Genomic DNA, 21,529 nt, shown 5'->3' with positions numbered 1-21,529 from the left:
AACAACACAATACCATCAGAGCCTCTGCCCTTTCTCTTCTTGTTCATGACATCTTTGTCAATGACATCTTTGTCAATCCCTCCTTTGTCCCCACCTATCACTGGCCTTCCATCCAGCTCGACCTGCCCCACCCCCCGAAACAGTATAAATTTCATCATATTTCCACTTCTCCTCAGCTCTGAAGAAGGGTCATAAGGACTCGAAACATTAACTTTGTTTTTTCCTCTCTCCACAGATGCTGTCAGGCCTGCTGAGTTTTTCCAGCATTTTCTGTATTTGTTTGAGATTTCCAGCATCCGCAGTATTTTGCTTTTACCATCAGAGTCTTGATGTACACTGGCTGAGAAAGTCAAACTCCACTTTTATTACATGCATTGATCCGGAGGATCGAACTCTGGGGCTATCCATTATTCTGTGAAAACCAAAAATGAGTGATTTTCTATGCACTCTTCCATTTATGTCTTTTTTTTAATCCACTATACTTTCAAAACTGACAATTCAGCAAAATGTTTTTCAAAATGCCCCATGTTGGAGATGGATGGCTGGTGTTTCACAACATTCAGCTTGAAAGCTCAGGATTAACTGCATGGGTGAGGGCAAGAGGCAGTTTTGGGCTTTATCACTACAGAGGGAAGTTCTGGCATTTGGTAGCACAACAAGCATAATCCAGCATAAACCTACAAGACAGGAGGTCCCTTTGGCCTGCATTAGTGGAGGAGGGAGTTACTTAGTGAGGTTTGCCTCATGAGTGAATTCTGTCAGTGAAAGGGGAGGCAGAGGACATATGCCTTACTGGGATGGGGAGGAGGAAGCAACACTGAAATAGAACCATAGAAATGTTATGGTGCAGAAAGAGGCCATTCAGCCCATCATGTCTGCACCAGCCAAAAAGAAGAAAAAAAGAACTCGCTGCTCATTTTAATCCCACTTTCCAGCACCTGGTCTGTAGCCTTGCAGGTTACAGCACTTCAGATGCAGATCCAGGTACCTTTTAAATGAGTTGAGCGTTTCAGCCTCAATCACCAACTTAGGCAGTGAATTCCAAATGCCCACCATTCTCTGGGTGAAAAGGCTTTTCCTCATGTCCCCTTTAATCCTCCTACCAATCACCTTAAAGCTATGACCCCTGGTAATTGACCTCTCAGCTAGGGGAAACAAGTCTTTCCTGTCTACCCTATCTTCATAATTATGCACACCTCAATTTGGTCATACCCTTAGCTTTCTCTGTTCTAAGAAAACAACCCTAGCCTATCCAATCTCTCCTCATAGCTGCAATTTTCAAGCCCTGGCAACATTTTTGTAACTCTCTGCACTCTCTACAAAGCAATTATGTCCTTCCTGTAATGTGGTGACCAGAACTGTACACAAAATTCCAGCTGTGGCCTAACCAGTGTTTTATACAGTTCCATCATTACATCCCTGCTTTTTGTATTCAGTACCTCGCCCAATAAAGGAAAGCATTCCATATGCTTTCTTGACCACCTAATCCACCTGTCCTACCACCTTCAAGGACTTGTGGACATGTACTCCAAGGTCTCTCACTTCCTCAGCTCCTCTCAATAACTTCTCGTATATTGAGTATTCCCTTGCTTTGTTTGCCCTCATCAAATGCATCTCCTCACACTTTTCCAGACTGAATTCCATTTGCCACTTCTATGCCCACTCAACCAAACCATTGATAGCATTCTGGAGTCGTCAGCTATCCTCTTCACTATCAACTACGTCAGCTATCCTCTTCACTATCAATCGTGTCCGGCCCATCTCCCGCGCATCCGCCCTCACGCCTTCTCCTCCCTCCCAGAAACATGATAGGGTCCCCCTTGTCCTCACTTATGGCCAATTTTTGTGTCATCTGAAAATTTCCCAATCATGCCTCCCACATTTAAGTCTAAATGATTAATATATACAACAAACAGCAAGGGCCCCAACACTGAACTTTCTGGAACACCACTGGAAACCGTTTTCCATTCACAAAAACATCTATTGACCATTATCCTTTGTTTCCTGTCACTGAGCCAATTTTGGATCCAACCTGTTACCTTCCCTGTATCCCATGGGATCTCACTTTCCTGATCAGTCTGCCATCTGGGACCTTGTCAAATGACCTTGTCAAATGCCCTATTAAAATCCATGTAGACATCCACTGCACTACCCTCATCAATCCTCCTTGTTGCTTCCTCAAAAAATTCGATTAAGTTCGTAAGACATGATCTTTTTCTAACAAAACCATGCTAACTATCCCTGATTAATCCGTTCCTTTCTAAGTGGCAGTTTATCCTGTCTCTCAGAATTGTTTCCAATAACTTGCCCACCACCAAAGTCAGACTGACCGGCCTATAATTTTCTGGCCTATCCCTTGCACCCTTTTTAAATAATGGTACAATGTTCACAGACCTCCAATCCTCTGGGACCTCGCCTGTATCTAGTGAGGATTGGAAAATGATCCTCAGAGCATCTGCTATTTCCTCCCTGGCTTCCTTCAACAGCTTGTTTTACAATCTATTTGGCCATGGTGATTTATTCACCTTCAAGGATGCCAGTCCCTATAGTACTTCCTCTCTCACTATGCTTATTGTATCTAATATTTCACACTCCTCTTTAACTAGAACGTCCTCATCATCCCTCTCCTTAGTGAAGACAGAGATAAAGTACTCATTGAGAGCCTTGCCCACATCTTCAGCATCAACCCACAAGTTACCATGTACATCTCTGACAGGCCCTACCTTTTCCTTAATTATTCTCTTGCTCTTGGTATACTGGCAAAACATCCTAGGATTTTCTTTGATTTTACCTGCCAATATTTTTTAGTATCCTCTTTGCTTTTCTAATTACCTTTTTTACTTAACCCCTGTACTTTGTGTACTCCTCTAGGATTTCTACAGTATTAAGTCTTTTGTGACTGTCATAAGCTTTCTTTTTCTGCTTTATCTTGGCCTATATGCTTCTGGATAACCAGGGGGCTCTAGATTTGCCAGTACCACCATTTTCTTTATGGGGACATGTCTACATGGTGTCCGCAGAAACTCATCGTTGAATGCCTCCCACTGATTTGACACAGCTTTTCCTTCTAATAGCTGTATCTTGTCCACTCTTGCTCACCTCTTGGCTTTGAAAATTTGTCTCCCCCCAGTTTAGAACTTTTGATCCTTTTCTATCTTTGTCCTCTTCAATAATGATGCTAAATCTAACTGTATTACGGTCGCTATCTCCAAAATGGTCCACCACTGCTACTTCATCACTTGTCCAGCTTCATTTCCTAAGACTAAATCTAGAATTGTGCCCCCTCTCGTTGGGCTTGTTATGTGCTGGCTAAAAAAGTTCTCTTGAAAGCAGTTCAAGAATTTTGCGCCAATTATACCCTTCACGCTGTTCGTATCCCAATATTAGGGTAGTTGAAGTCCCCAACAATTACTGCCCTATTGTTTTGCACTCAGAAATCTGTCTACATCCTTGCGCTTCTAACTTCCTTCTTCTATCTGGGGGTCTATAATACACTCCTAGCGGTGTGGCTGCCCCTTTTTTATTTCTGAGCACAAACTAAATGGCCTCATTTGATGCTTCATTTACTATATCATCCCCCCCTCACAGCTTTAATTGATTCTTTAATACCCCCACCGTTTTTATCCCCCTCCCTATCCTACCTGAAAATTCTATGCCTAGGGATGTTGAGCTGCCATTTTTGCCCCTCCTTAAGCCAAGTTTCTGTCATAGCGATGATGTCATGCTGCCATGTGTCTATCTGTGCCCTCAACTCATCGGCTTTATTTACTATGCTCCTTGTATTTACATATATACCTTTTTAACACTGCTAAATTCCTGTGCTGTATGCTTTTTAATCTGTGCTGCTTCTGTCTTTCAGAGTCACTCACCAATTCTCCATCTCCCATTCCCTGCTCTGAATTTGCCATTAGGTTCCCATCCCCCTGCTAATCTAGTTTAAACCCCATCCCCCGCCAATCTAGTTTAAACCCCCCCACCACCACCAACACTAGCAAATCTCCCTGTGAGGCTATTCGTCCCAGTCCTGTTCAGGTGTAGGCCATCCAGCTTGTAGAAGTCCTACCTTCCCCAGAACTGGTGCCAATGCCTCATAAATATGATGCCTTCCCTCCTACACCAGCTTCCCAGCCAGTGTTTATTCACTCAATTCTCCTATTTTTATTCACACTTGCAGGTGGGACTGGGAGTAATCCTGAGATTACTGCTTTAGAGGTCCTGCTTTTCAATCTCCTTCCTAGCTCCCTAAAGTCTGCTTTTAGGACCTTATTTCATTTCCTACCTAAATCATTGGTAAACATGGACCACGACCTCTAGCTAATCACCCTCCCCCAGAATAATGTCCTGCAGGTGCTCCCTGACATCCTTGACCCTGGCACAATATTGACTGGAGTGGTTGGTACATGGGCATGTCCCTGACCATCTCTTTCTCCCTACTAATTATAACATTTACATTTTCTAACCATCGAATAAACACAGATGGCAGTAATTAGAGGCTGTTTGCCTGATAGATTTCAAAATTCAACTCGTTTTTAAAATTTGTGTCGAAAGAAAAAACTTGAATTGGAATGAGGAAAGACTGTCGGGTTGGTTTACTTACTGAATTAAAAAAAGTGAACTAGCTTATATTTAATAGTTTACTTTATCATTGAATTTGTATTCAGATCGTTTTCAAAAATAACAAGAAACTGAAATGCTGTTATACACAGAGACACAATCTGAATTTGTACTTACTGGTAAAAGTAATAGAATGATTAGAATTCAAAAATAAACACATTCTATGTGCAATCAACATAGTTGGTCATGTTCGATGTACAGCCTATTTTTTTTCATTACTTGTACACACAGGTAGATTTTAACTCTTGGTGGGAAGTTGGCAGAACCAGTTCCCAGAACCAGTTGCCCCACACCAGTTCCACCAGTGAAGAGGCCGGAGCCGATGTGAAGAACCGAACAGAACCAGCAAGCTGCTCACCCCAAACAAGCTTCCCAGATACAGCTCGCTGGATGTGGACAATATGGAGCACCCTGGAAGCCTTCAGCAAAGCAAGACCTCAGAGGAAGCATAGGGTGGTTGTGATCACTGCGGAAATGCATGCTGTAAGCAAGACATTTTACCACATCAGAAGACATATGGCATCAGCCACACAGAGTTGGAGATTTTAGAAGAACCAAAGTGATACTGTCACCATGGGATGAAATTTTTTGGGGCTCCCTGAAGTCAGGAATGGAGGTGGGGCTGCCAAAAATACCAACACTTGATTGTGTGTCAACTTCAAGGCGCCAATCCTGGAGCCAGCAAAAATTACCGGCTTGTGGCGGCCTGGGGTGGGTGGGGGTGGAAGGGAGAAGAGGGGTGTTCAGCAAGACAGAATGGGAGAGTGAGCGCTCAGTGCCTGGGCTTTGAATGGGGGTGGCACCCCTCCATCATCGTGCGTGAAGAGCAGGGGTCAAAGCTGCCAAGGACAATTATTTGCTTACCACCCAAAAACAAGGCTCCAACTAGCAATGGGGGCATGGCTCTCAAATTTTGGGCCCAACAACAATGAGGGGGAACACCTTTCGCAGGAAGGGTAGAATCCCAGGTATTGGGAGGGCATGGGAGAGGAAAAAAGGGCAAGAAAGCAACAGAGGCCAAATCCTCAACCCAGAATCGCTTACTGAAGACAGAGCTACCTGAAGATGACCGTGAACCTCACAGCACTGGTCGCCATGCCCTGCCAGTGGCCAAAGGCACTGTGACCTTGAACTTCTTCATTTCTAGCTCCTTCCAAAGATCAGCTATGGACTTAGTGGCATCTCAAAATTGGCATCACTTCATCTCGCTGGTCACTGATGTCATCTTTGGCAGAGCTGGAGAGCACATTCATTTAACATCAACACAGCCTCACAGGGATAGAGGGTATTGTGTTTCGCCTCCATCACTGGATTCCCCCAGATGCAGGGCACCCATCAATTGCAACCATGTGGCTATCAAGACATCCAGTAAAGGGCTTCCACTCTCTCAACGTTCAACTGATCTGCAACAACAAAAGCTTTCTAGATGTGTGTGCTCGCTTTCCTGGCTGCTGCCATGATTCCTTTGTCTTCCACCAGTCCAAGCTGCCTCAGATCTTCACTACAACCCCCAAAGTATTTTGATGGACCTTAGGAGATAAGAGATATCCTTTGAAGAGGTCCCTCTTCAAGGGCCCCAGAGAGAGGCAATACAACCAATGCAACCTGTTCAGTAAGACAACAATTGAGCAGGCCATCCAGCTTCCGATGATGCAATTCCAGTACCTGGGCCAGTCAGCTGGTGCCCTCCAGTACCCTCCTGCAAGGGTCTTGGTCACTGTGGTGACCATAATATGATCCTCCAGAGAGGTGTGGACCTCGAGGACAGTGAGGCCCTGGAAGGAGACAGCTCATTGGAGGAGGAGCAAGAGCAGGAGGTGAAAGAGGAGGGGGAAGAGGAAGCAGAAGGAGATGACACTGAACAGACAGATGCCTCTGCTATAGAAAGACATGGCCTCCTCCTGCCACCCTCCAGGAAGACAACAGCCCTCCTTTCCCTCATAGCTTCCAGCTTTAGACCCAGGCCAGCATTAATGAAGCAACGGTCTGCCCTGCCTCAGATGCCAGGATTCCGGCTCCCCTGAGATATCTCGCTTCCTTTTGGCACAAACCACAGATCTCTCCCTCAGTGATGGCTGCCATTGGGTGTCTAAATGAGTGCCACACTTCAATTGATCCACCTCCATTCCCACTCCCAATGGCTCTAAGTGAACAGGAAATCTGTCTCCATACCAATTAAGGGCTTTCCCCAAGCAAAAAATCTGAAATTTAAATCAGTTTCCTGACCCAAAAACAAACCTGGCTGCTGTTTACCATCCCCATGACGAAAACTCAGCCCCCACCATGTCAACTAATGAGTTGGAGACAGGACTGACTTATTGCAAAACTTAAGGCAAACAGACCAAATCTACAGCCAAATCTCTCCGGTAAAAGCAGGGTTATTTGTCTGGCAAAAATGTAGTGAGCAGAGGATAGATACGTAATATAAATTAAGTGCATAAAATCAATCCCAGTTTCCAGATGTGATTGTTGAAGACAATTGCCCAATTATCTTCATTTTGGCTGGGGTCTGCAGTGTCACTATATGCAGAGTAGTATTTTCATAAAACTTCACAGCTGAGGTATTAAAAGACAAAAAAACTCAAATGGGGAAATTTAATCATGTTAAAAAGTAATAAACATTTAGCTGTTTTTGTTCTGATTAAAACCTTATTTTGGACATTAGAAACTTCAATTCTTGAAACAAGTGCAAGAAAATGGCAAATGAAAAGTTTTCAACAAGTGGGTTGGTTCACCAGCTCATTTTTGTATTTATTTTTATTGGCTGGTTCTCCTAACTGATCAGTCAGAATTGGCTGCTTTCATAAACTCTTATTGGCTTCTTATTGGCAAATTCCTAACCACTTATTTTGCCCCTGATTTGTATGCTCCATACCTCTTCATGGTTTGCAGCTCATGTAATCTCAGCCAATCAACCAACTATAATGGCTGAGGTTCAACAACAGGAACCAAGGCCTTCAGTAGATTATACCAATAAATGTAGCAAATTGAAAATAAAGGATGTCATCATTTATATACTTCAAATACATTTAGTTTATTTTAGTACAGTGACAGTCAACACTATTCTTAGTGCCATTGTTGATCCTTATGCTTTTTCATGTTATTTTTGAACTTTAATTTCAGCAGCAACATGATGATAGACTTATGGGTAGGGAGGGGTGCAGTGGTGGGGAGGGCTCAAAAATCATTATAGTACAGAGGCCTTTTTAAAACAAAAATTCCTATTTTTTCAAACTGCTCCTCTCAGCAGGTCCCAGCCTTCCCGAGGGCAACAGATTTGCTGCTGGATGCATCATGATTTGGGCATTTTGTGCATTAGCATGGCAACAGTCATAGCCAATCTATGTTTGCAAACTTGGCATTCAATTGGGGAGCTTCCAATCCCAAATCATCTGAGTCATCAAACCACTACCATCTCATATCTACCATCTCCGCTTCTGCCTCAGCTCATCTGTGCTGAAACCCTCACCCGTGCCTTTATTACTGCTAACCTCGACTATTCTAACGTTCTCCTGACCAGCCTCAACCCCTTGAGCCACCACGAAACTTGAACCCATCCAAAACTCTGCTGTCCATATCCTAACTGGCACCAAGGTCCATTCGTGCGTCAACCCTCTGTTTACTCACCTACATTAGCATTGGGCATTAGTTGCAGCAACGCTCAATTTTAAAATTCTCAGCCTTGTTTTCAAGTCCCTCCATGTCCTTGCCCCTCTATCTCCGTAACTTCCTCCAGCCCCACAAGCCTCAGAAATCTCTGCACCTCCAATCCTGGCCTCTTGTGCAGCCCTGATTGTTCATAGCTCTACCACTAGTGGCCGAGCCTTCTGCTGCCAGAGCCCCAAGCGCTGCAATTCCCTCACTAAACCTCTCTGCGTCTCTACCTCTCCTCCTTTAGGACTCTTAAAATCAATCTCTTTAACTGAGCTTTTGGTCACTTATCCTAAATATACGTGCCATTTATTCAGCGTGCAAGCAAGCATTGCCTGACGGAGAATGCACCTTCATCGTCTTGTGGCTCAAAAGGCTGTGGTAGGAGCAGGAGCACAGAGGAGCAAGTTAAAGAGTTTTCAATTTCATTTAGAAATGTTTAAAAATTGATTAAAACAAAAAGTGGGGGAAAAAAGTGAAGACAAAAGGAGAGAAGACTGGGCGAGCACAGTTGTTTAAATTTTTTCTTAATGTAGGAAGCACCAACTTTTGCAGAACCGAAATGACTCAAATATTGGGAAGGGTTTTACTAATTTTATGAAATCGGTAATAGACAGATTTTTGCAAGACAGGGGTATAGAAGGATATGGAGCCAAAGCAGGTGTATGGAGTTAAGATACAGGTCAACCATGATCTCACCGAATGGGAGAACAGGTACAGTGGGCTGAATGGCCGCCACCTGTTTCTATGTTACCTTAATAGTCAAATGTGAACTGAAATCTGGCTGCCACAGAAAGACAACAACTTTCCAGATCTGCCTGCAGTCTATGGAACGAAGGATGATGGAGTCTCACAATGTATGGCGTGTTAAAGAAAAGCCAGCACAGAGACCAATTGTTGCTGGCATTGTAAAGGGTTAAGATTCTAAACACGGCTTCAAGCATCCGGAACTGAGCACTGTAATTATTAGGAGTGAGCACAGCAGGCAGTGAAGGGCCGTGCTTTAGACAGAGCAGTTTAAATGCTAAAGGGTGGCACTTTCTACATGAACAAAAACAGTGAGACGGACCAACAATCTCAAAGGCCTCAAGTTCAGGAGGTCTGATCCTCCAGTTATATTTGAGACATATTAATTTAAACACAAATTGCAAAATATTAATTTTCACTTCCTTCTAATGCCAAACCACACTTTATACAACATTTTCTGGCTTCTTGTCATCTGCTCCAACACAAGAATTCTGTGTACCCGGGTGTGTGTCTATATATAAACACACCAGCAATACTGCAGACCCCACCTTATCGATCTGGGTGGAGAGTTTCAGAGTAGCACACTGCTGCACTGTAGAAATCTGCTGTAGCCCTGGCACTGAAAAGTCACATTACATGCTTTTCATTAGTCGTGACCCAGATAGGCACCGCATGAGAAAAAAAACAATCCATTTGAGAATCTGTAACAGTGTGTGAATCAACATTCTACTGACAAACTGAAACATTTTGTTATACGTTTCCCATTGGTAAATAATGAGAAATTCAGGCCTCAAAAAATCACATTGAAAGCTCCCATTCATCCAACCTCACTGTCAAATAACTGAAGACCCAATTGCTTCGCGAGAACCCACCTTATAAATGAAATCTACAGAAGCGTCTGGTCAAGAAAGAGCACCAAGGGAGTTCCAAAGAGACCAACGAGAAACATTTCAATCTACCACCATCCTCACTATTTCTGGAAAGGTTTGTTTGTCCGTCTGCTGGACGCCACATACACAAAATGTGTACAATGTTTCAATGTCTTGTACTCAACTGTAAAATTTGCACACTCAGCCTAACTCTTTCGGTTGTCTTATCGTTAAAACAAGCGCATCGTTTCTCATTTGAGAAATTGCAGCGGCATTACAGCCTGCAGCTTCTGTGCACAAATTCCCGAAAAGAAAGTTTGGTGAGAAGTGATCTGGCGAGTGAAGTCACGGCCTTTACAAAGCCCTGACCCAGTCAACAGCAATAGTCAATAGCATATTACAGAAGAGCAGCAGCTCAAAAAAAAATTAAAACTGAAAGCAAATTACACCAGACTCTAGTTTTTAAGAATCTTCTTAAGATTCTTAAGAGAGACTGGCCACACAAACTACTATAATAATACACATCCAGCTGCTCAATAGCGCATCCCTGCTTTCTACCACATCAATATTTAATGTGTTCTATCATTCTTCTTTATAATTCATTAGTTTGGCTCTCCACTCTGAATCGTACACAAGCAGCATGATACTACTAAATATACTGAATTGGCCAAACTAATGAAACTGTTTTAAGAGTGCTGCATGCAGTGATGAGACTTTAAAGAAAAACCTTCTTTGCTAACAGTGACACCTTCATTAAAATGACACACGTTCTTGGAACTCTGCGTATTGATGCCAAGCAGGATTTAAAGTGCTTTGCGCACCTCTGCAGGCATTGACTAACCATTATAATCTTTTTTAAAAAGACTATAGTGACAAGGGTTGCAGAAAGGTACTCTGGTCATGTCTTTGTTTTTTCACTACCTCATTCTTTTTCTGCCCCCACCCCCCGCCCCCAAACAACCCGTATCCTCCGCTTTCCGTCGCTTTATATGCTACCTTCTGTGTAGCAGCTTGACGAGAAGATTGTACTGGGAGGTCTGAAGATGTAAGGCAGATACCGAGAGAAGCATTTCATCTTCCAAAAGGCAAAATAAAGAGCAGCCTCTTCAGTCCACGTGGTTGGCACTTTTCATTCTCCCCCACGTAAGATGCGGATTTATCCCTTCACGGCTCGGCTGGGCTGATGGAGGTGTACACTGGTCATGGCTTGGTGTACACAGATTCACCATGCTTGCCTCTTCACACACCGGGGTGCAGAGCTTTGCATTTCGGTAGGAATGCTATATAAATCCCAAGGTACCAGGATGCTTAAATCATTGGCTGTTGTCCATCAGATCTGGAAATGCTGACTAAGAGCACCATAAAACATTCTAAGCAATGCTAAAACTCACCCCTGTGTCACAGGAACTGCAAGTTACTAGCAGCCAAGTCAATATTTAGCTGTCTGAAACAAAATAAAATGTAGCAGAGCAGATTTTTTTCTAAAAATGAATACACCAAAAGCTTTAATCTTCAGGCAAACGTGAAGGTGAAGTTAAAAAACAACCTTTAAGAAATCTACTGTCTGGAACCCTAGGCGTTTATATGCAGTATAATCGAGACGTTTATAGACATCTCCCTTCTCCAATTTCAAGCCACGCAGTCTGCAAGCCTTGCTGAAGCCTGCTCCCATTAATCTAAGCAGTCACGTTAGAGGCTGTACAGTAGGGGAACCTTGCAACCAATTACCAGCACCTTACGTAGCAGTGAAGCAAACAGTCCTGCTCTCCTAACAGCAATGCCAGCATTTGCTCTTCAACCTCCTTGAGAAACAGTCGAAGAAAACAAAATTTCAGCTCGTACCCGTTTAAAAGATGACCTCAACAATAATAGCATCTTCAACGCAGAAAAGCGTCTCAAGGTTCTTCACGGGAATGTTATCAGCCAAAAATTTTATACTGAGCCACATGAGATATTAGGAAAGGTGACCAAAAGCTTGGTCAAGTTTTAAGGAGCGTCTTTAAGAAGGAGAATCAGGCAGAGTATTTTAGGGAGGGAATTTTTGAGCTTAGGTGCTTGGGTATCACAAACACTGCAGAATTATCCATTTTGCCCCAGGCAGCAAGTCATAAACAACTGAGAGGACGTTGCATGAAGCGTAATGGCTTCATGACTGCTGTTGCTTTATGTTCTGCCAGTTAAAGGTCTAAGAATGCAGGACTGTTTTGAGTCAATGACCCGAGCTCAGAGGCACCAGAAGCTGTCAAGATTCTAGCTGGCATTTTCAACTAATCAATCAAACAAAATGGTGACTAGCTAGAAGGAATGAGATTGACTAGGACCAAGAAGCACTGACAGCAGCAATCAATGTTTGAGAATCACTTAATCCCTAAAATCAAATTTGCAAAGTGTTAACAGTGAAACTAACAGATTTTGTACATTATTAGGTTGAGGTTGATTTACAGCATTGGGTTTTGAACCTGGGGTCCATGATATTGTATGAATTGTGTCTGGCTGCGAAGAACCAACCAAATTAGGAGTAACATGGAATTCTCTATTAACTTTTTTTTATTTGTTCACTTGTGGGTGTCATGGGCAACAAATGCTGGCTCTGCCAATGACAAATTGCCCTTGAGAAGGTGGTGTAGGTGCACCTGCAGTGCTGTTAGGGAGTTCCAGGATTTTGACCCACTGACACTGAAGGAAGAGTGATATAGTTCCAAGTAAGGAAGGTGTGTGGCCTGGAGGTAATGGTGTTCCCATGCATCTGCTGCCTTTGTCCTTCTAGGTGATCACAGTTTGGAAGGGACTGTTGAAGGAGCCTTGGTGAGTTTTTTAAAATTTATTCTTTCATGGTGCGATGTGGGCATCTCTGGCAAGGCCCATCTAATTACCCTTGAACTGAGTGGCAACCGCAGAATCCCATGTAGACCAGGTAAGGATGGCAGATTTCCTTCCCTAAAGGGCATTAGTGAATCAGATAACAATTGTGTCTGGCTGGTAGTTTCATGGTCACCATTATTGAGATTTCAATTCCAGACTTTATTAATTGAATTTAAATTCCACCAGCTGCCAAAGTGGGATTTGAACCTGTGTCCCTAGAACATTAGCCTGGGCTTCTGAATTACTAGCCTAGTGACATTGCCACTGCACCACCATCTCTCCCATGAGTTGCTACAGTGCATCTTGTAGATGGTACACGCTGCTGTTAATGTACATCAGTGGTGGAGACAGCGAATGTCCAAGACGTTGGATAGAATTCCCTCCCTAAACTCCTCCAGCTCGCTCTCCTCTTTTAAGATGCTTCTTAAAACCTACCTCTTTAACCAAACTTTTGGGCACCTGTCCTAATATTTCCTCATGTAGTTAAATGTCAAATTTTGTTTCATAATACTCATGTGAAGTGCCTTAGGACATTTCACTAACTTAAAAGTACAATATAAATGTAATTTGTTGTTTTTCTTGACTTACATCAAGCATTTCCGTACAGAACATTCACCTATACACACGGTATTCTTCATTCTTCAAGCAATGCAATCCTTCACATTTTGTATCGTGGGTAATAGGGTGGAATTTAAAATACAATTGTACTTTCCCAAGTACCAAAAGCTGACAAACAATAAGGCAAGAACAGGCTGGGTGCAGTCTGTGGAAGGCAGTAAACTTGTGAGAATGAAAAAATAAGCTGGGGTATTGTTTGAACAGGAGGCACATATGCAGAATTTTATCCCAAACAATGGGTGCACCTTAGGATAGGATGGATTGCGTATGATGTGAAAATGAAGCTTTTCCAGCTGATATAGCTCATAGGTTTATTCTTCGTCACAGTGCCCAAGGAATTAAAATCAGCTTCGTTTACACAAAAACATATTACAGCTTATTTTGATGCAAATGTTAACAAATTTTTTTGTCCAAATCAGGTCTCCAAGGATATGGCCAAACAATTCAATTCAAATACAAACCTGTCATTAGACATGCTCATATATGTTTGATTGGCAGCTCCTCTGAATTTAACACACCTAATTTTGTTTACTTGGTCCCAATATCTTCTGGCAAGTTTATCTTAGCCAAGCTGTTTCAAATAAACCATTTGGAGCTTTTAGAGAATTATAGCACCCGTGGATATGGAAAAAAAAGAGTAACCATAGAAGAATATATGGTTTAGTACAGCAATCACAATCACTTCAGGCAGGTATGAGGGGGCCTCACTGGGCTGATCATTATTTTATGAACATGTCATGTTATTTTCAATATCTGACTGGAAAGAAAAATGGCAATTGTGCTTTGTCAATTGTGTGGTGGAGCAGGGGCCCCCTTTGGCCAGATGAATCTCAATGCAGGGTTTTCTTCTTAGGCAGTCCCTTGGGATCTCGGACAGCTTGCTTCCACTCCAGTTTGTTGGGTTCTGAGATGGCCAATAAGTCCAATGCACAACCTGTAGACTCTGCCACATGTGGCCATATGGTGCTTTGAGAGTTGGGGAAATCAGGTGTTTGGAGGTTTGTACACTCTGCACGTTCCCGACCAAGTCCCCTGACATGTTCAGTGCCTTCCTGAATAAACCTTCTCCAATTTGGTTGGTCACAAGGGCATCCCATGAGTCAGCAGGGATATTTGATCTCTTCAAGGATGCTTTGAGGACATCCCTAAAGCCTTTCTGCTGTACTCCTGGGAGTCTCCTACCTCGACTTAGTTCGAAGTAGGACAGTTGCCTTGGGAGTCGGGTGTCAGGCTTATGGATGACATGCCCTGTCCAGCACAGCTAGTTTTGAGTGATTGCCACCCAGATGCTGGGCATGTTATCTAGGAAGAGGACACTGTTGTTGGACTACCTTTCTTGTCACCGGACTTGGATCCTGCAAACATACCACTAGTAGTACTTCTCCAGTGCTTTGAGCTGACTGCTGTACGTTGTCCAGGTCTCCAAAACATATAGGAGTGCAGGGATCACAGCTGCCCAGTAAACAATTATCTTAATTTCTGGTACGAGGTCCTCAAATATTCTTTGTCAGTAAGCTGGCACATTGGAGCCAACGATGAATTTTGTAGCCTATGTCTTCCTTCATGAGAGGAGATGCCCTAGATATGGAAAATGGTCCATATTTTCCAGGATCTTGCCATTGATCTTAATCAACGGGGACATGTGTTGTGCTTTGGGAGCTGGTTGGAAGAGTTCCTTAGTTTGCTGGGTGTTTCATGAAAGGCCCATTTTCTCATACGCTTTGGAGAAGGAATCAACAATGAGCTGAAGCTCAGTTTCTGAGTGAGTACACAGACGAGCGTTACCTGCATACTGAGCGTCAATACCTGAGGCTGGAATGATTTTAGTTTTGGATTAAAGGTGGCATAGGTTGAACAGTTCCCCATCTGTTCTGTAGACCAGATGGCCAGAAAAAACAACAAATCTGAGGATTGGGGGCAGTTTAGAATTCAGCAGAGGAGGACCAAGGGATTGATTAAGAAGGGGAAAATAGAATACGAGAATAAGCTTGTGGGGAACATAAAAACTGACTGTAAAAGTTTCTATAGGTATGTGAAGAGAAAAAGATTGGTGAAGACAGATGTAGGTCCCTTACAGTCAGAAACAGAGGAATTTATAATGGGGAACAAATAAATGGCTGACCAACTAAATACATACTTTGGTTCTGCCTTCACAAAGGAGGACACAAATAACATACCAGAAATGTTGGGGAATACAGGGTTTAGTGAGAGGGAGGAACTGAAAGAAATCAGTATTAGTAGGGAAATGGTGTTGGAGAAATTGATGGGATTGAAGGCCGATAAATCCCCAGGGCCTGATGATCTACATCCCAGAGTACTTAAGGAAGTGACCCTAGAAATAGTGGATGCATTGGTGGTCATCTTCCGAGATTCTATAGACTCTGGAACAGTTCCTACAGATTGGAAGGTAGCTAGTGTAACCCCACTATTTAAAAAGGGAGGAAGAGAGAAAACAGGGAATTATAGACCAGTCAGCCTGACGTCAGTAGTGGGGAAAATTCTAGAGTCCATTATAAAAGATTTAATAGCTGAGCACTTGGAAAACAGTGGCAGAATCAGACAGAGTCAGCATGGATTTATGAAAGGGAAATCATGCTTGACAAATCTACTGGAATTTTTCAAGGATATAACTAGTAGAGTTGATGAGGGGGAGCCAGTGGATGTGGTTTATTTGGACTTTCAGAAGGCTATCAACAAAGTCCCACATAAGAGATTAGCGTGTAAAATTAAAGCGCATGGGATTGGGGGTAGTGTAATGAGATGGATAGAAAACTGGTTGGCAGACAGGAAACAAAGAGTAGGAATAAACGGGTCTTTTTCCGAATGGCAGGCAGTGACTGATGGAGCACTGCAGGGATCAGTGCTGGGACCCCAGCTATTCACAATATATATTAATGATTTAGATGAGGGAACTAAATGTGCAGATTTGCAGATGACACAAAACTGGGTGGGAGGGTGAGCTGTGAGGAGGATGCAGAGATGCTTCAGTGTGATTTGGACAAACGGAGTGTGTGGGCAAATGCATGGCAGATGCAGTATAATGTGGATAAATGTGAGGTTATCCACTTTGGTAGCAAAAACAGGAAGGCAGATTATCTGAATGGCTATGAATTGAGGGAGGGGAATGTGCAACAAGATCTGGGTGTCCTCATACACCAGTCGCTGAAGAAAAGCATGCAGGTGCAGCTGGCAGTAAAGAAGGCAAATGGTATGTTGGCCTTCATAGCGAAAGGATTCGAACACAGGAGCAGGGAAGTCTTGCTGCAATTATACAGGGCCTTGGTGAGACCACACTTGGAATACTGTGTGCAGTTTTGGTCTCCTTATCTGAGGAAAGGTGTTCTTCCTATAGAGGGAGAGAGGCGAAGTTTACCAGACTGATTCCTGGGATGGTGGGACTGACATATGAGGAGAGATTGAGTCAGTTAGGATTATATTCGCTGGAATTCAGAAGAATGAGGGGGGATCTCATAGAAACCTATAAAATTCTAACAGGACTAGACAGGGTAGAAGCAGGAAGGATGTTTCCGATGGTGGGGGAGTCCAGAACCAGGGGTCATAGTCTGAGGATACGGGGTAGACCATTTAGGACTGAGATGAGGAGAAATTTTTTCACCCAGAGAGTGGTGAGCCTGTGGAATTCATTACCACAGAAGGTAGTTGAGGCCAAAACATTGTATGTTTTCAAGAAGGAGTTAGATATAGCTCTTGGGGCAAAAGGGATCAAAGGACATAGGGAGAAAGCGGGAGCAGGCTATCGAGTTGGATGATCAGCCATGATCATAACGAATGGGGAAGCAGGCTCAAAGGGCCGAATGGCCTACTCCTGCTCCTAGTTTCTATGTTTCTATTATCTCCGCGCCTGTAGGTGGTTTGCTAGAGATAAGGGGTAGTATTACGGCGAGGAAAATGGAGAAGGTAGAAAGAATGGGACAATCACGTCTGGACAGAGTACAGGAGATATGATCAGCTGATGTGAAAGTCTCATCAATTGCTGTTGTTGAAGGCGTAGGGAAAGAATTTCACAGCATCGAGCCTAGACAGCTGAAAGCACAGCCACCAGCGGTGCGGCAAAGAAAGTTGGGGAACCACAAGAGGCCAAAATTGAAGAAATGCAGAATTCTTGGAAGGTTGGAGGAGGTTACGGAGATAGGGAGGGTTGAGGTCATGGAGGGATTCAAACACAAGGACATGTATTTAAAATTTAAGCCAACAAAGGGTATTGGGAACACAGGACTTGGTGTGAATTAGGATGCTGGCAGCAGTGCTTTGGATGAGGTGGACAATGGGAAGCCGGCCAGGGCAGCAGCATTGGAGTAGTCGAGTACAGAGACATCAAAAACACAGATAAGGATTTCAGCAGCAGATGGGATGACGCAGGGCTGGAGACTGTTGAAGTGGAAGTAGGCAGTCTTGGTGACTGACAGGATATGGGGTCAGAAACTCAGCTCAGCATCAAATAGAACACCAAGGCTGCGAATAGCCTGGTTCAGACAGACTAAATCCAGGTTTAATCTAGACAGATCAATTCTATTTCAGTATAGCAGCTAGTTCAAATTTTGTGTTTATATCTTCCCTCTGAAAAATTAAATCCTTCCTTGAACATCATTGGCCAGAATACGATTAACTGTCTTCAGAACGAATGTGATGCCTTATAGGGTGGTGGAAGCAGATTCAATAGTAACCTTCAAAAGAGAATTGGATAAATATTTGAAAAGGAAAAATTTGAAAGGTTATGTAGAAAGAGCATGGAAACTCTTTCGAGTTATCAACAGTCACAGATTGCATCTCTTTCGAGTACAATCACAGTTCTTGGTTTCCGGGAGTGGGACATGAACCCACAACCCTCTGATTCAAAGGTGAGGGTGCTATGAACTGAGCCACAGCTGTGGAAGTAATTGAAAAGCTTTTTCAAACAGTTGTCCCAGGCACCAGGAGCCAACTGGCTTCCTTCTGTGCTTTCTATTGCAGAAATCATGTACCCTTTAAGAATAATCGTGACTATTTTTAGGCCCCGTGATTGCTGGCAACACACTCACCAGTGTGTTTGGAAGGCAGCCTTCCAATTGACCACCTCTATCCGCCGTCCAATTAAAGATGGCAGGCAGGTTTCCGAGGCTGCAGGCCAAATTAGACGGCCGAGGTGGGTGCTGCTACTGTAGGAGTGAGACCGCAAGGTTGCCATGGTCTTGAGGCACCCTTTGAAGAGGTTCATAATTATTAAAGAAATGGTGGCCACAGATATCAGGACATCCCTGTCCCATGCCACAGGATGGATATTGCTGCAGCTGTGGCCCATTGATCCCTGAAGCTCCTGTGGGGGAGGATAAGTATAACATGCCTCGCAGGCTGATCTGCTGACCAGCTTCTGGCAAGCCACATCCAGGCACCTGCCAGGCTCTGGCCTCAGCGTGAGACCCATCCGCCGGGCCCCAATCTGCCCACTATTGAACACATAAATATGCAAAGTGGCTACCCACTGCTGTCAGGAGTCCTTGCTGCTTCCACCATGCCTCCAGCATGATCAGGCAGTGGCAGGAACTTATTGGTCAGCCAAACTGATACTTTCCTCCCGATCTCACAGTGAAAGCCACCTAGATGGGCCTGGCAAAATTCCGCCCTTTGATTCTAGGCAGGAGAGAGAGAGATAGAGAGAGACAGAGATAAACAAAGAAGGATAAAAAGAGATAGAAAGATCTTCCATTGAGCACAAGTTCAGGCTCAGCTTTGATGCCCGTCCCAACTGTATAGGTCAGGCATAAAGATTGGCAACTTGGGTGAGAAACCAAAAGCACCCAGCATGTCAGGACCTTCTAGAGAGCAAATTAGTATTTTCTTTTTTATTTATTCATTCATGGGATGTAGCATCACTGGCTAGGCCAACATTTATTGCCCATCCATAATTGCCCTCAAGAAGGTGGTGGCGAGCTGCCTTCCTGAACTGCTGTAGTCCATGTGTTGTAGGAACACCCACAGTGCTGTTAGGAAGAATGTTCCAGAATTTTGACCCAGCGACAGTGAAGGAACAGCGATATGATTCCTATGCATCTGCTGCCTTTGTCCTTCCCGGTGGTAGAGGTCATGGGTTTTGGAAGATGTTGTTGAAGCAGCCTTGGTGAGTTGCTGCAGTGCATCTTGTAGACGGTACACACTGCTGCCACTGTGTGTCGATGGTGGAGGGTGTGAATGTCGAAGGTGGTGGATGGCGTGCCAATCAAGAGGGCTGCTTTGTCCAGGATGTTGTCAAGCTTCTTGAGTTTGTTGGAATTGCACTCATCCAGACAAGTGTAGAGTACTCCATCACACTCCCAACTTGCACCTTGTAGATGGTGGACAGGCTTTGGGAAATCAGGGGAATTACTTGCTGCAGAATTCCCAGCATCTGACTTGCTCTTATAGCCATGATATTTATATGGCTATTCCAGTTCAGTTTCTGATTGAAGGGAACCCCCAGGATATTGATAGTGGGGGATTTAACGATGGTAATGCCATCGAATGTCAAGGGGTGATGGTTAGATTCTCTCTGGTTGAAGTTGGTAATTGTTTGGCACTTGTGTGGCATGAATGTTACTTGCCACTTGTTGGCCCAAGCCTGATCCCAGCCCCAACCTCACCTATTTACAATTTCTATCAATGACTTAGATGAAAGGACTAAGTGTATGGTTGCTAAATTTGTTGATGACGCAAAGATAGGTAGGAAAGTAAAACGTTCTGGTGAAGAGTCATACAGACTCGAAACGTTGACTGTGTTCCTCTCCGCAGATGCTGTTGGACCTGCTGAGTTTTTCCAGGTATTTTTGTTTAGGTAGGAAAGTAAGTTGTGAAGAGGCCATAAGGGGTCTGGCAAAGGGACATAGGTTAAGTGAGTGGGCAAAAATTTGGCAGATGGTGTATAATGTGGGAAAATGTGAACTTGTCCACTTTGGCAGGAAGAATAGAAAAGCAGCATATTATTTAAATAGAGAGAGACTGCAGAATTCTGAGGTACAGAGGAATCTGGGTGCCCTGGTACATGAATCAGGGAAAGTTAAATACAGCAAGTGTTTAGGAAGGCAAATGGAATGTTGTCTTTTATTGCAAGGAAAATGAAATATAAAATTTAGGTATGTTTTGCTGCAATTGTACAAGGCATTGTCGAGACCACATCTAGAGTAGTGTGTTCAGTTTTGGTCTCCTTATTTAAGAAAGGATATAAATGAGTTAAAAGCAGTTCAAAGAAGGTTCACTCAATTGATTCCTGGGATTGGGGGGTTATCTTATGAGGAAAGGCTAGACAGGCTGGGCCTATATCCATTGAAGTTTAGAAGAATGAGGGGTGTTCTTATTGAAACAGATAAGATCCTGAGGGGACTTGACAGGGTGGATGCTGAAAGAATGTTTCCCCTTATGGGAAAGAATAGAACTAGGGGACACAGTTTAAAAATGAGCGGTCTGCAACTTAAGACAGAGATAAGAAGAATTTTTTTCTCTCAGGAGGGGTGTGAATCTTTGAAACTCTCTTCCCCAGAGACTGGTGGTGGCAGGGTCAATTGCAATTAAATACAAATAATTACCTTGATTTTTAAATCGGAAGTTAATTATTCTTTTTTTTTTAAACATAGTTTGGATCTTTCGTTAATACGCCAGCCAGGAAAGGGCCGCACATACGTAGTTAGTGTTTTTTTCATTCTTCAAGCTCGGAACAAGCCCTGCACGCTTGCCCAGAAAGAAAATAAGCAAAGTGTAACGGTGTGAGACTGCAGGTCAGGTGACCTGAACTGGAGTGCCATTAGAAGGAAGGTGTCTTAGGGAGCAGGACACGGAGGGGGAAAGAAATTTCCAGGCAGGGATAAAGACAGGGATCAGAAACAGGTCCGAAAAGACAGTCCCTGGTAAGGGACAAGGACAGAAATCAGAAACAGATCTTGTTAAGTGAAGTTGAGAGAAAGGAGCAGAGAAATAGGCTACGAATTAAAGATAGCACTGCAGGGAACAGACTTGAAGCAAAGTAGGCTTGAGAGAAACCCTGAAGATCCAACGAGGCAGCCGAAGGTTAGTGACTCCATGCTGTGGGCCATTGGGGCAAAGGTACCCTTTTAGAGCAGCGGTGTTCTGCTTGGCACAGCTGAAGATCTGAAAGTGTGCTCAGAAGGTGAAGCATGAGCGTACTCAGAGATCCAGGGGAAAGG

At 43.6% G+C, this 21,529-nt stretch overlaps 1 protein-coding gene across 2 annotated transcripts in view; it reads right to left on the bottom strand.

Moving 5' to 3' along the window:
• Nucleotides 1-21,529, bottom strand: part of ppp2r2bb (protein phosphatase 2, regulatory subunit B, beta b) — a 582,393-nt gene that overhangs the window by 481,093 nt on the left and 79,771 nt on the right. Inside the window, exon 1 of one of the 2 annotated variants that reach the window (XM_078550518.1) lies at nucleotides 10,878-11,166. The exons of the other annotated variant lie outside the window; for it this stretch is intronic. Coding sequence (XP_078406644.1) covers nucleotides 10,878-10,956 — 79 coding nt within the window. The 5' untranslated portion in view covers nucleotides 10,957-11,166. Of the gene's footprint in view, nucleotides 1-10,877; nucleotides 11,167-21,529 lie in introns of those variants that run through there. 2 annotated transcript variants of the gene reach the window in all.

Source organism: Cetorhinus maximus, chromosome 10 (assembly GCF_964194155.1).
Source record: "Cetorhinus maximus chromosome 10, sCetMax3.hap1.1, whole genome shotgun sequence".
NCBI lineage: Eukaryota > Metazoa > Chordata > Chondrichthyes > Lamniformes > Cetorhinidae > Cetorhinus > Cetorhinus maximus.
This window is presented reverse-complemented; position numbering and strand designations above follow the sequence as displayed.